General features: G+C 39.0%; 1 protein-coding gene across 1 annotated transcript in view; it reads left to right on the forward strand.

Annotated features, from left to right (window-relative positions):
* The window catches only part of LOC133385091 (cytochrome b-245 heavy chain), a 51640-nt gene extending 38325 nt beyond the window's left edge, over window positions 1–13315 (forward strand). Inside the window, exons 7-15 of the mRNA XM_061627398.1 lie at window positions 872–1017; window positions 1215–1405; window positions 2479–2602; window positions 3097–3189; window positions 6875–7128; window positions 7874–8036; window positions 9650–9796; window positions 10526–10650; window positions 12660–13315. Coding sequence (XP_061483382.1) covers window positions 872–1017; window positions 1215–1405; window positions 2479–2602; window positions 3097–3189; window positions 6875–7128; window positions 7874–8036; window positions 9650–9796; window positions 10526–10650; window positions 12660–12786 — 1370 coding nt within the window. The 3' untranslated portion in view covers window positions 12787–13315. The remainder of the gene's footprint in view (window positions 1–871; window positions 1018–1214; window positions 1406–2478; window positions 2603–3096; window positions 3190–6874; window positions 7129–7873; window positions 8037–9649; window positions 9797–10525; window positions 10651–12659) is intronic.
* Window positions 13316–14562: the final 1247 nt, after the last annotated feature.

A 14562-nucleotide genomic window follows, 5' to 3' on the forward strand; every position in this document is an offset into this window, starting at 1 on the left:
TAGACAAATTCATGGAGGACAGGGCTATCAATGGCTACTAGCCGTGATGGCTGTGCTCTGCCACCCTAGTCAGAGGCAGCATGCTTCTGAAAACCAGTTGCCGGAAGCCTCAGGAGGGGAGAGTGTTCTTGCACTCGGGTCCTGCTTGCGGGCTTCCCCCAGGCACCTGGTTGGCCACTGTGAGAACAGGATGCTGGACTAGATGGGCCACTGGCCTGATCCAGCAGGCTCTTCTTATGTTCTTATGTTCTTATATGCTCAGAAGCACATGTTACCAAATTCTTCCAAGCTACACAGGAAGTGGATTGGACTGTGAAAATCCAACCCAAATTGTGTTTGCATTTTGACAAATTTGTAGAGCAGTCCAATATCTCAGAAAGGAGGTCAGGTGTCCTGCTCCCCTGGTGCATTCACTATAGCTGCCCAATTCCCCTGCTTTTTAAAGTTTGATAGAAATATCTGTTGGCTATAGGTACATTCTTAAACTGCAAGGGTTTTTTGCCTATTATTGAATCTGTTTCTTTACTGAATGAAACAGGAACAGAAATAATGAGTGAGGCCATTTCTGTACCAGACATTTAAAAAACTATTGTACATATTATATATAAATTATACATATAAAATACTATTAACAGTCATGGGTTTTTCTAAAGAATCCTGGGAGCTGTAGTTTGTTAAGGATGCCCTGGGAAGAGGGATTGATTATTAAATTGGGCATACTATTACCCACATTCGTTTGTGATGGTCAGATGACCAGATACAAATAAATGAATCTGAGTTGTAGCCTACAGCATTTGGGGGACATTACACTGACTACCCCTGTCTTACACAACATTAATGTCTTTTCTTACTTTTTTTTAAAAAAATTTAGCAATCCACACAATTGCACATTTATTTAATGTCGAAAGGTTGGTGGATGCACGTAATGAAAAGAACAGAACTATTCAGGCTGTGCTGTCTGATCTGGGCGATGATGAAGGTGAATCCTACCTGAATTTTGCCCGAGAGAAAATTACGGTAAGCAACCACATTCTTGGACAGTTTTTTAGTGATTGTTTCAGAGAGAGGTGTTTCTTTCTCTCTACAATAACTGCTGCCTCATTATAATGCTTTTTTTATATAGGACATTATTCCCTTAGTGGTTTTGAAAAATTAGAAGCTACACAATTCAGTTGTGATAGATTTGCTTATAATCCAATGTTTTCCATTCACAGAATCCCAACGGTGGTCTCTTTGTAGCATTCACAACCTTGGCAGGCCTCAGTGGTGTTATCATTACACTGTGTCTAATATTAATTATCACCTCATCTACTAAAACCATTCGAAGGTCATACTTTGAAGTATTTTGGTTCACCCATCATCTCTTTGTTTTCTTTTTTGCTGGTCTTGTCATCCATGGAGCTGGGTAAGTAGGCTGCATTTATTCTCATGCACTACTAAATAACTACATGGAGACAGAGTCATTATACCTTTATTAAGACTAACTAAAGATCTCAGAACAATTAACTAGCTATCAAGGTTTACTGACAGCACCCCTCTTCCAGTTAAGTGTCAATAACAAGAAAGGGAAGGTGCTCAGCTTCTTGACTGAGCTGAAATGGTTTATCATTTCAGTGTTTTGAAAACTAATAAAAATGTTTCAAAAAGAGCGCAACAACTACAACTAACGAGTTGTACCAGAGCATACTGGAACAAAAAAGTAACAAAGAATTTTGTAGCACCTGAAGGACTAACAAATTTATTATGGCACAGTCCACTTCATCAGATACACTGTATATACATGGGGGCGTCAGAAAGAAATGAAATGCAGAGAATATAGATAGTGATCATTATTATGTTACTAACAGTGGTTATTCACACACAAACAAGTCATTGATAGCACAGACATACTGATATGGGTTAGTCAATTAATCAGTTGTCCTGAGGGGTTGAAATGTTCCCCCACTGATTTTTGGATATTGTCATTTCTGATGTCAGATTTGGGTAAATTTATTATTTTGCATAGAAACTGGTTTGTTTGTCCTATGTAGAAGGGCATTGTTGGCAGATGATTGCAAATATCACATTGGGAGATGAGCAAGTGAATAAACTCTTAATGTTGTGGGTGGCATTATTAGCTCCTGTAATAGTGTTGCCAGAATAGACTTTAGGGATACTATTACAGGATTATAATAATGTCATCGACAACCTCAGAGGTTCATTCACTTGCTCATCTTTCAATGTGATATGTGCCATCATCTATTAGCAATGCCTTTGTGCAGTCTTTAAAGTTATTCTTCATTAATTGAAGAATATGCCTGCATTACAGATGACTAGAGCTAGGTTTCATGTCTCAGGGTTAGCTTCCTTGAAATTATACATTACCAAAAGTAGCATCTACAAAATAAGCTGAAGATATTTAATGTTATGATATCAGTTTCATTACTATTAATTTTTATCTCTTAACATGTTGCTATTGATTTTTGCTCTTACTCCTAGGCAAATTGTACGTAAACAGATTGACATGGGGAAGCATAATCCAGACATCTGTGCTGATAATTACACCCTGTGGGGGAAATTACCTTCATGTCCTAAACCACAGTTTTCTGGAAATCCTCCTATGGTATGATATATTGTTAGTTTAAAAAATACAGGCATTAAGACTATTAAAATTCTTAATTGCAATGTTTAGCAGTCAGATTACCCCTAGAAGGAGCAGAACTAGTGTCAACACTTGAAGGTCCAGCCAGAATTAACATTGAGAATTAACATTAATCCTTTTCACACATTCAGTAAATAAGCCTATACAGAGTGCCATAAGTGTCATAGGTATGTATTTTCAAGAGTAATTCCGAATGCTAGACAGAGGGCAAGATCTTTCTTATCAGGAATAGATTTTAGAAATTAGCTCATTGTGAACAAAGTAATTTCCTAAACAGGCAAAGCACTTAAAGAAGTTCTCCTGAACACTGGCTGTGGTGCAGTGAGCCCCCTCAGTTCAGTGCTGAAACCAATTCCTGCATCTTTAATGCAACCACATATTTGTTTAACAGGATTTCATGCCTGCAGATCTTCGTTCCTCTCTTTACTTGCTTATTCTTCCTGTTCTGTTGACAGACATGGAAATGGGTAATAGGCCCTATGATTATATACATATGCGAGAGATTGGTGCGGTTTTGGCGATCCCAACAAAAAGTTGTTATCACAAAGGTAAGAGTGATAAAAAGCAGCTTACATGTTTTACTTCGCTCAGAGTGTGACTTATCCTGGAATTACTTGTGGTCAATAATCAAGCATTCTTGGGCTTGAAAGGAATTTCTCCTACATTTCAGAATTTGTTGTCAGCATTTATTCAGCCAATTGTTATAGGAAAAAAGACCCATCACTCTATTATAGTTTTCATTAAAATGTACTTTAAATTTAGCTGAAAACTGCAATCCTGGTGAGAGACTGGAGAAACGCTCCCAATTGGCTGACAGGATTATGACTAACTAAAACCAAAAAGGAAAGAAACCCAGCCTAAACAAACCTAGAAGAATTCAGTTGGGCTAGATGATATTTCTATTCAAACACTGCATATTTTATTCTGTTTGAAATGGCTATCAGTCATAAGACCTAATTAAAAACTTCCATATGTATCAATACAATGCCTTGTATTAGGTATTTCTAACAAATATAAATTTAATATACATAAAATGGCTAGCATTCATAAAACCATGTATAAAACCATTATATATAACAATAAAATGTCATTGTGCTGAACATATCCCAAACATGTTTATGGATTGTGACATCACAGTTTAGCTTCCCCATCTTTTTTTTAAGTTTGCAACTATCAAAAAAGGCAGAAAGGAGATTGAAACTGCAGAAGAATAGCTACAGATTAATCAGTGGTAGCTGGGAAACTACATTGTGATGTCATAATCCCATCTGCCAATGGAGGCCATCTTCAGTTTGCAGGAAAACTTTAAACTATATTTTCTTGAAAACTATAATAGATTATAGTAGGGATTTCCAAATTTGGAATTATATTATTTTACAAATCAAATAGGTCACATGATCCCATTTATTTTGGGAGATACAGAAAAGCATTGGACCACTCTTGAACAGATGAAAGTAAATGGTATTCTGCTGAATGTGATTCCTTTTTAAAAAAATAAGTTGCATATAGTGTCAAAATTAGAAAATAGATTTACACAGGGAATGATAAAGAAAGCAGCAATGCTGATTCCAGTTATGTCATCATTGATTCCCTTGGCATTCCACTCTTTATTTTTAAATAAGAATAGGGCCTATAATATTCTGGGGTGGCATGCGAAGGGATTATATCATTTGAGTGACTTTTATGTAAATGGCACCCCATTAAATGAGCAACAATTGAAAAACTGGCTGCAGGAGACCCCACTCCCATGGTTGTTATGGAGGCAGCTGAAAGATATCTTAAAACAATCCAATGGTAAAAGAAAGTATTATACACGAACCCTCTAGGTTTGAAAAATTGGGGATGAACTATTCTGAGTACTTTAAGGGGGTGATATACAGTAATACCTCGCATTAACGTAGTCAATGGGACCAGAGCAAGTACATAAACCGAAAATGTCCTTAAAGTGAAGCACTACCTTTTACAGTAAAACTTTTTTTACCTCTCCTTCATGCGGAGCCTCAAAGCCCCGCGCTAAAGCCTCTGCTGCTGCGCTGCCTCGCCTCTCAGCTGATCGTGCCTCCCAGCTGATTTGCAGTGGCGCGACCGCGTCTATTTCCACCCCCGCACGCTAAAGCCTCTGCTGCTGCGCTGCCACCTCTCAGCTGATCACAATCACGCCTCCCAGCTGATTTGTGGTGGCGTGATCGCTTCTATTTCCACCCCCACGCGCTAAAGCCTCTGCTGCTGCGCTGCGTTTCTGGAGAAATACAGGCATATGGAGCATGTACATTATAGCGAGGCGACGTTAAGTGAAGCGACGTTAAGCAGGGTATGCCTGTATACAAGATATTAATAGATAAGACAAATGGAAACACCTTAGATTTAAAAACTGGTGGGAACGAGAAATGGATATTCAAATAGATAAAGATTGGACTATGTGGAACAAACCTCCATTTACTTCAATATCTACTAAACGTAGAGAGCTTTCACTAAAATTGGTACATAGGTGATATATGACACCCAGAAAGATTTCATTTATGCAACCAGCTATACAGCCTCTCTGTTGGAGGGTTTGTATGGAAATAGGATCTTATTTACATATGTGCCGGAAAGCACAAAGGTTCTGGGCAACAGTTGCAGGTGAAATAGGACAGATAGTATGACAGCGAATTAATCTGTTCCCACAACTGATGTTATTGAACCTGTTTCTGAATGAAGATTCGGAATGACAAAATAAGAAATTAGTTTTTTGTTATTGGCAGTACAACTCACCATAGCTTGATATTGAAAGGATCTGGTAGGTCTTAGTATAGAGTACTGGTATCATATGGTATGGGATATAGCATTGTTGGAAAAGCCAACAGATAAATTAAAGATGGCTTGAGATATAAGGAAACGAGACAACTTCACAGTGGTTTGATTTGATTTTATTGGATTCATTAGACCACAGGATAGGGGCCCAATAATGTTTACAATATCCTCTCGGATATGGAATAGGTGACAGATAGTCAATAATAGATTTGAAACACATTCCTTGAAATGATCCAGTGAAGGCAAAAGGAAAATATTAGAATTTAATAAATAAATATGTAATTGATTTAAAGTACAGTAAGCATGGAAGGCTCAATTTAACACTCAAATGTATGGAAACATGGAAATATTAAAATGTAATGTTGAAATTTGTTTATTTTTAATCTAATACTTGTTGTTTTTATGAGTTTATGTTTAAAGAAATTAATAAAAAATTAAATAGAAAAAAAGAAAACCACAATAGAGCAATGATTCTTGTTCCAACACCTCTGAAGTAAGTAATTGAATGCAATGATAAAATAATTATAAAAATAAATTAAAATAATTTTTTCCAAGTACTGTTGTCTGCTGCACTGTATTTTATTGCTGATGCTGTTTGTAATTATTGCTTTGTGTTGACTGCATATTTATATTTGTTGTTACCTGTCCCAGTCTCATATGGGAGGAAGGGCAGGATTTGGAAATAAACGAACAATGGGACTGATGGCGCTTCCAGTCATTTGCCACTGTGTCAGTGGAATGCAATTGCATATCAGCTAATTCAGGTTCTGTAACAACAAACCCACTTCCCCCCCAAACAGAACTTTTTAAAATAGGAAAGTGTGGGATAGCAATTGCTTGATGCAACATCTAATCTCCCCACAAACAAATTAGTATGAATGCAAAATAACTGATGACTGGAAGTGACCTGAGACTGATATCTGAGAGTTAGAAGAAAACCCCACAGACCCACTGAAGGAACTGCATCCTAGTTTGAGGAAATGGCTGTAGCTTAGTGGTAGAGCATCTGCTTTGCCTACAGAAGGTCCCATGTTCAATCCCCAGCATTTCCAGATAAGGTTGGGAATGTCCCCTGTCTGAAATCCTAGACAGCTACTGCCAGTCAGTGTAGATAATTCTAAGCTAGATGAACCAGCGGTCTGGCTCAGTATAAGGAAGCTTCCATTGCTAGGAAGAAGCCTCAAAATGTCACAGACCATCAACACAACTGATTTACTGTATCTTAATCATGCACGTAGCCCAGTACTCACAAAGTGTTCCTCTAACATTTTTCATTCAAGTAATTATTTAGATGAAACCTAATTCCAAGTAAATGGATTTAGGATTTTGTGACCCTTTTTAATAATTCCTTCAGCAAACAAGGATAGATGACTTAATGCAACCTGTGACCATCTTAGTTGATTCCATGGTGTTCTGAGAACTTTACCTCTTGTGTCACAGGTTGTCACTCATCCTTTCCAAACCTTTGAGCTCCAGATGATGAAGAAGGGCTTCAAGATGGAAGTTGGGCAGTACATTTTTGTCAAATGTCCTGCAGTGTCCATGCTGGAGTGGCACCCTTTCACACTGACTTCTGCCCCTGAAGAAGATTACTTCAGCATTCACATACGTGTCGTAGGGGACTGGACGGATGAGTTGTTTAAAGTTTGTAGATGTGACAAGCAAGAATTCCAGGAGGCCTGGAAACTGCCCAAGTGCGTACAGAACAGACTTTCTGTGGAAATGTTTGCAAAATGTTAATTCTGTGGGTGGGCTTAAGCTGACATGGTGCAAGAGGTGGCATCACCTTTACTATAGGAAATGGCCAGTGTGTGCTTGTGCTCACAAAGCTTCTAGGGATATAAAAGGTCCACAGCATGCTATGCAATGGGGCAGAAGGGGATCTTGCATCATTCCTATCAGCTGCTCACCATTGTCAGTATGGCATAATCATCCTCTCATGGCTCAGTTATTGCATGCAAGGTTAGTTAGTCCTAGTACTGAAGATGAGGCCTAGAGCTGACCCAAGGAGATGAGAGCAACAGTGCTATGATTCTTACATCAGATTCAATAAGCCACAATCTCAGAACACAAGTCAACAAGAGAGAGCTATCAGGTTGCTAGCCATAAGGCAGGCCTGTTAACCTTAGATCTATGCATCACAGCCATTTTTGGTCGTTGCCTGTTCATAGAAACCAGCTCTCCTAAAAGGCCACATTACAAGATGGGCTCACTCTAGCATAAACCTGCAACCTATTCCTCAGGTTAATTTTGTAACTGCTCATATCCCCTAGTCCAGCTACCCCTAGAAACAAGCCACACCTAGTCCCTCTTGGGATTACCATTTATGGGCCAGGACTACTGAGTCCCTGAATAGCTTCACTGTACAGTTAGGCTGGTTTGGCTCTAACTTGGGTGACTACTGGATCATGCATGTTGACTGCATTTTTGCTGTTCTAGGATAGCTGTAGATGGCCCCTTTGGCACTGCTAGTGAAGATGTATTCAGTTACGAAACTGTGATGTTGGTTGGAGCGGGCATTGGGGTCACCCCTTTTGCATCAGTCCTCAAGTCTGTGTGGTACAAATACTGCAACGATGCCATAAACCTAAGACTCAGAAAGGTATGTTCCTGACATACACTGAAGCATACAACACTTGTTTCCTAATACTACTGAACAGTGTATAAAAACAAGGATTACGAAGTATATACAGACAAAACCCTGGGCTTGATTCAGATCTGTCTGCGTGCAAAAAGTGCGAGGAAACAGTATAAATTCTTAGTGTTACTTAGGTATGGACAAATATTTCAATTTCAGTTTCTCTTAATTTCTCATTTTTTCCCAATCTTGAATTCAGTTCTCATTTCTGCATTGGTTTGCACATTTTTTAAAAAGAAGTTCTCATAAAAAATTGTCAGCATTTTAGCGCACATTTCTCCTAAGATACACATTTTTAAGGTAGTTTTACCTAATGTACACTTTTTTCTAAAAGCAATTTTCTCTAACATGCATTTTTGTATGTTATTTTCACTAACATATACATTTTTACACACACTTTCCCCTAATTTTAGTTACACATTATTTGGTTAGAGAATGGCATTGTAAAATGCAAAGAAGTGCACATTTCAAAGGATAGGTGTGTTTCAGTTTGTGTATTGGTTCAGGAAGTGTGTATTAGGCAGGTTCACCTTCAGATGTGACATACATATCCCATACCTTGTATTATTTCATGTGAATGCACCTTCACATTGACATCCAAGGACTGACAGCAGAGATTTGGCAGCCTCTCCATGCCAGTCCCTGCAATGGGCTCCCTGTATCATTTAAATGCACAGAGGACTGATATCTGCAGCAACAAGATCTATTGGTGCATGCCACCAGAGTGCTGGTTTGGGATGATTATCAATATATTTATTTTAAAAATCTTTATAGACCACTTGCATTCTAAAGAATTTCACAGTGGTGTACAAAATATTAAAACATGCTGCATACAATAAACAGTATATAAAATGCATCATCAATAAAATAACAGAAATACAGCTTAATACTTCCTACAGCAACCAATAGTATATGTGGCTGATAAAATGATTCTTGGAAGGCATTTGTAAACAGGTGTGTCTTTAACATGAGTCAGAAAAACATAGGATCAGAGGTGCATACCTGTCATCAGACACCTCACATCAGAGAATGACAGCACAATATTATCCTTTATCTCGGTTAGTTGTCTTTGCATTCACAACTATTGCAGCTGTTCCCATTTGCCATTTTCATAAAGCAGTAGAACAACTCACTCGGGGCAATTCCATAAAAATCAATGGGGGAAAAAGGGGTGGCAAAGACCATTATTAGAAGAGCAAGGATTTAATTAACACTATATACTGTAACTGAAAACTAGGAGAGTAGTAGGGAAAATTTGGGGGGATGCCTGCTATTCCTCGCTACCCTTTGGAGTCATCTTTGAGCTTTGCTCTCACCTTGCCTGGAAGTTATTCTTCACATTGTAGAAGAGGAAATGTTTACTCACCACAGTTCCACTGTATATGTGGAATCAAATTACATTTGTGGGTCTCCCATGTCTGTCCTTAGGCAATGAAAGTTAGTCATTGTTATAACTTAGTGATCACAGGTAATTAAGACTTGTGTCTTCAGAGTTTTGGAGAAAAGGAGGAGAATGAAATGTACCCAATTAAACACCTAATTGAATACTGTAATCAATTCCATGTTGCCTCTTCCAGATCTATTTTTACTGGCTCTGCAGAGACACACATGCCTTTGAATGGTTTGCTGACCTCTTGCAATCACTGGAGACTCAAATGCAGGAAAAGAATAACGCAGACTTTCTTAGCTACAACATCTATCTTACCGGCTGGGATGAATTTCAGGTAACCTCTTGCTGAAGTCCTCTCAAAGTAGTTAAGCTCTTGGGAAGACAACACAGTCATTGCAACCCCCTCCCCCCATAATACTAACACAATTCTATGAACAGGGACCTTATTCTCACAGTTTTGTTCAATCCAACTTCTACCTAGCCCATGGTAATCTGGATGTTTTTACTGGTTGCCCCCTGTTGGATTCTAGTTATGAGATAATGCCACAAATGTTTGAAAGGGGCACTTGCAGTGGTACACCAAAAGCTGAATCATGTCTGTTGAAGCAGGTCACATGACCAGCTTGCAGTAGGCTGGGAAACAAAATGTGTTTTTCCTCACAGCCATTTGTGGCACCAGTGGGATTTCTCCCCATCGATAATTGAAGCATGGGGTGGGTTTTTTGCAATCAAAGCTAGGGAGTGCAATCACAACCCTCTGCATGTTGCAGCCCCAATAAAATAGGGGGGGAGCTCCACTTACTATTAATAATAAAAAAATCTGACATGATTTGCAGGGGTGCATTTAACATGACATGCTGTTGTCATGGAGAGAGATCTGTTTAACAGTAATTTAGGAAAATTACTGACCTCTGCTAGAGGTCTGTGTTATTCCATGAAGTTCATCTGTTGGACTTCACTGTGTTGTTTTGGCAGTCTCTCACTCATGCTCACACATCTGCCATCCTCTTTGGATGACCCTACAGCTTTTTAATAAGAGTGTTCTTTGTCTTCCTTCTCCCAGGCTGCTCATTTTATGGTACATCATGCTGAAGAGAAAGATGTGATTACGGGCTTGAAACAGAAAACCCTGTATGGGAGACCAAATTGGGAGAATGAATTCAAAACAATTGCAAGTCAGCATCAAAGGTAAATTTGTTCTATAGCGTCTGCAGGAACATGGCCTCACTTGTGTTACTGTATTTCATTTGATGAGTGAGTCACTGTGGGTCCAGTAAATGATGGAGTCAGTGGATATTTGATTCCTTGAAAAATCAATCAGAGGTGGCCACAGATTTTGACATGGAGGAATCCACTTTGATCCCATCCCACTGAGCCATATAAGATCATTTGAATCCACACTGCCTTGTCCTGTTAATATTTGAAAACCAGAATGACCCACTGAGAATCTGTATGGAGAGACAAATTCCCACATGCTTACCTAAACAGCCCAATAAAGCCGAAAGGCTACACTTTAAAAGCACTTTCATGTTCCATTGATTTCAGCGAGAAAGAGCTACCCATGCGCTTTAATTTTCCCAGTGAAATCAATGGGACTTTGATGAAAAACCAAAGTGCTTAACTTTTGCTGGATTGTGCCCAAATTGATTTAGCTCTTTGGCTTCAGTTGTTCAAAATCCACATCGAAAGAAGTGGGTCGTTTTAACTGAATTGTGATTAGGGAGGTAAGAAGACATTGATTTTTGTTCTGACCCATGTTCATCCCATGCAGCAGTGTTTCTTTTCCACTGCAGTTTGGCTTCCAACAAAAACTGTTTGTGTGTCTGTTGTGGCAGAATTTTATGTAACTATTATTATTTTATTCCTAATCATTTAAGTGCAAAGGAAATGAAATAAAAATGGGGGGGGGGAGTAATCAATTATGTATTGTATGCAGACTATAAAACTGGCAAATACTGATCATGTTTGCTGGATTGATTTCCATTCTAGACATGGGACTAATATGTGAGCAGAGATAATTTCTGCTCCATTTCCATTTCTGTTGGAATTCTCCAACATCCCTCGTTGTGATCATGCTGGGGATTTCCCCCACCCCACCCCTCAGCACATTTACACGCCCCATTAATTCACATGGGAATGATCTCCTAGTAAATGTGTACCGGTTTTGCAGTGTAACATTATCAGAGACTTTATTTAGAAAATGTTCAAAAAACAACAGGTAAAATACATATTGTAGGGGAAATCTGGACTTGTATGGTGTTTGTAAACCTAAACATTTAGATTCTAAAACTAGAAGGTTAAAAATGAAAAATGGCTGAAACTGTCGAACTTGTGCTGAATCCAAACATATGATGACTTGCAATCTTGAAGCAAAATGTTTTCCTAACACCAGAATTGTCTCAAGCAGACTTACCTTACTTACATACTTATTAAGACAGTTCACACTTTCAGCTGTTTGTCATCAAGTGATGATTGATGGGATACTGAATCATGTACAATTTGCACATGCACGTGTAAATAAGCTTGTAGCTTAATTTCTAACTATATAATATTTTTGTAAGCCATCTCACATGGGGATGGGGGGCAGTGGCAGGAGTGAGGAGCAAGCAAGCAGCAGGGGGATGGGGGGCAGGTGAGCGGGCGGCAGCAACAATGCAGGAGGCAGGTAAGCTGTTAAGGCAGGGTGATGGTGGTGACAGCAGCAGCAGCCTGAGCAGGTGATAGGCTGGTAAGCTGTCTAAATGGGGTGGCAGCAAGTGCCTGGAGGGGAAGTTTTGGGAGTTGTCTGGGGTGGGGCCATTTGGGGAGTTGTGTGTGTGTGTGTGTGTCTTTGGGACTGCCCAGTGTGTGCATGTGTGTGTGTTTTTGTGTGCATGGGAGTTTCTGAGTGTGTGTGTTTTTGGGAATCCCTGGTTGGTGAGCAATGCGAGCAGGGCGGCAAAGCTCCCCTAGTACTTTAATAAAATCGTAGTCTCACTGAAGACCAGAGAATTTTACTGCTGATTCTAGTACTTTTTCTTTCCATTATAAAAATACTAATGCTATCCTGAGTCTTTGGCTTTAAAGTATGATAACATTAGGCAATGTAATATGTCTCCAATTTATTTCTAGTACAAATTAATTCCCCCCAGTTGCATTAGTTAAGTTGTATATACCACGTTAGGCATCTGCAACATTGTAATTTCTCTTGCCATCAGTTCTAGGATTGGCGTTTTCCTGTGTGGACCCGAAGCCTTGGCTGAAACCTTAAATAAGATGTGCATTAACAATTCAGAGGCTGACCCACGAGGAATACACTTCATATTCAACAAAGAAAATTTTTGAACATATATGTACAATTTTGTTATAAAGAAAGACTACATTTTGTCTGTTGACAACATTTTGCTATAATGAACTATCTTCTTTCTGGAATGTTGCCAAAAGTTCCAGATCTGCTTGCATTGGCTTTTGTATTTTGTATACAGTAAGGCCCCGCTTTACAGTGCTTCGCTTTACGGCGCTTTGCTAATGCAGCGGTCTCAATTAGACACAATTAGACTAAAGCCCCACTCATACAACTCTTGTTCCACTTTTACAGTGGTTTTCAGGTGTCGCACGCCATTCTATTCGATGAGTTCCGCTTTTCAGTGGTTTTCGCTTTTCAGCGGGGGTCCGGAATGTAACCCGCCATATGAGTGTGGCCCTACTGTAATTTGTCAAAAACGTAGTATTCGTATTGGATGGTCTTAGGTTACAATCCTATACACACTTAATTGGACTTAATGGGACTCAGTAGACATTCATAAGACTTTACTGTAAGTTTGACATTTCTATTCTCCTTTATTTTGAATAAATAAGATTAAATTGCAAATAATCTGAGCATTTTAAGTATTTGTTGTAGTTATGTTTTACACTTCATAAAGTTATCCTCAGGTCTTATAGTTTCAAGAGACATTCCAATTCCAATTCTAAGTTTTTATTACTTAGCCATTATTCTTAATAATTAAAATGAAGGCATGATGTGGCTTCTAGTGCCAAATATAGAGCTGAGTTCTATGCTCAACGAGAGTTAAATTGCAGTTTTTCTGAAAAGTGACAAGAGTTCCACTTGTTTGAAGTTTAGTATCATCAAGCCGTTGAAATAAATATTCTCTCCAAACTAACTTCCTTCTGCTTCTCAGCCTTATGATTCCTCATGAACAAATTTAAATGAAAATAAACATATTTAATAAACCTCCTCTGGTTTCTGCACCCAAGGGAAATTCCACAATGGTAAAAATTCATTAGGTGGTGCCATGCTTAATATAAAACTCTTTTAGATACATCCTAGTTATTTATTAATGGGCCCTACTACAGTGTGGCAGGTGATTTGTGTGGTACAATCGTCTCTTACCTTCAAGCATCTGTAACTGGTAATTGTGATGATAGTCGGGGGTGCTCCCCCCAACTTTCACTGTCCCAGGAGCCAATTCCCCACCCTGGGCAATTGATCCTGGCAAGATATCCTTCTCTGCCAAGGTTGTGCATGCTCACAACAACCTTGCAGGGTAGATAGCCGCCGCCACCCTTTTATACTGATTAACCACTCTGAGCCAAAGAGAAACTCAGAGCCCAGAAAACCTGCCAGGAATTCCAACGAGCAAGAGCCAAAAGGACACTCCTTGTGCCTGGAGCCTTAGGCAAACACCCAATTACACAGTAGTCATGGTCAATGGCCACGGTACCAGATTTAGAACTGACCTTCTCCTAAAATGAACACACACTGGTAAATAGAAGTAAGTTTATTAAAGAATAAAAGAGGTGCACAGAGCAGCAAAATGGTTCCTTAATATCCACACCCAAGAGGGACAAGGTAAAACATAAGAGAGTTCAATCACAAATAGAAAAATAAGACTAACTAGCCTGAGGTAATACTTAAAAAAAGACTTACAGTTGGTTAGTCACCTCTCCTCAAAGTGATAACGGTCAGGATAGTCAATGGTAAGTTGGAACCTAACCGGATCACATCAAGCAGGCATGATGGAACCCTAGAGAGGAACAAAACTTAGAATTTTCTGCCCATACTTATGGCAAAATCCTTAGTAACATGCTAGAGACAATTATCCAGTCAGGGACTTCTTT

The sequence above is a fragment of the Rhineura floridana genome, chromosome 5 (genome assembly GCF_030035675.1).
Source record: "Rhineura floridana isolate rRhiFlo1 chromosome 5, rRhiFlo1.hap2, whole genome shotgun sequence".
NCBI lineage: Eukaryota > Metazoa > Chordata > Lepidosauria > Squamata > Rhineuridae > Rhineura > Rhineura floridana.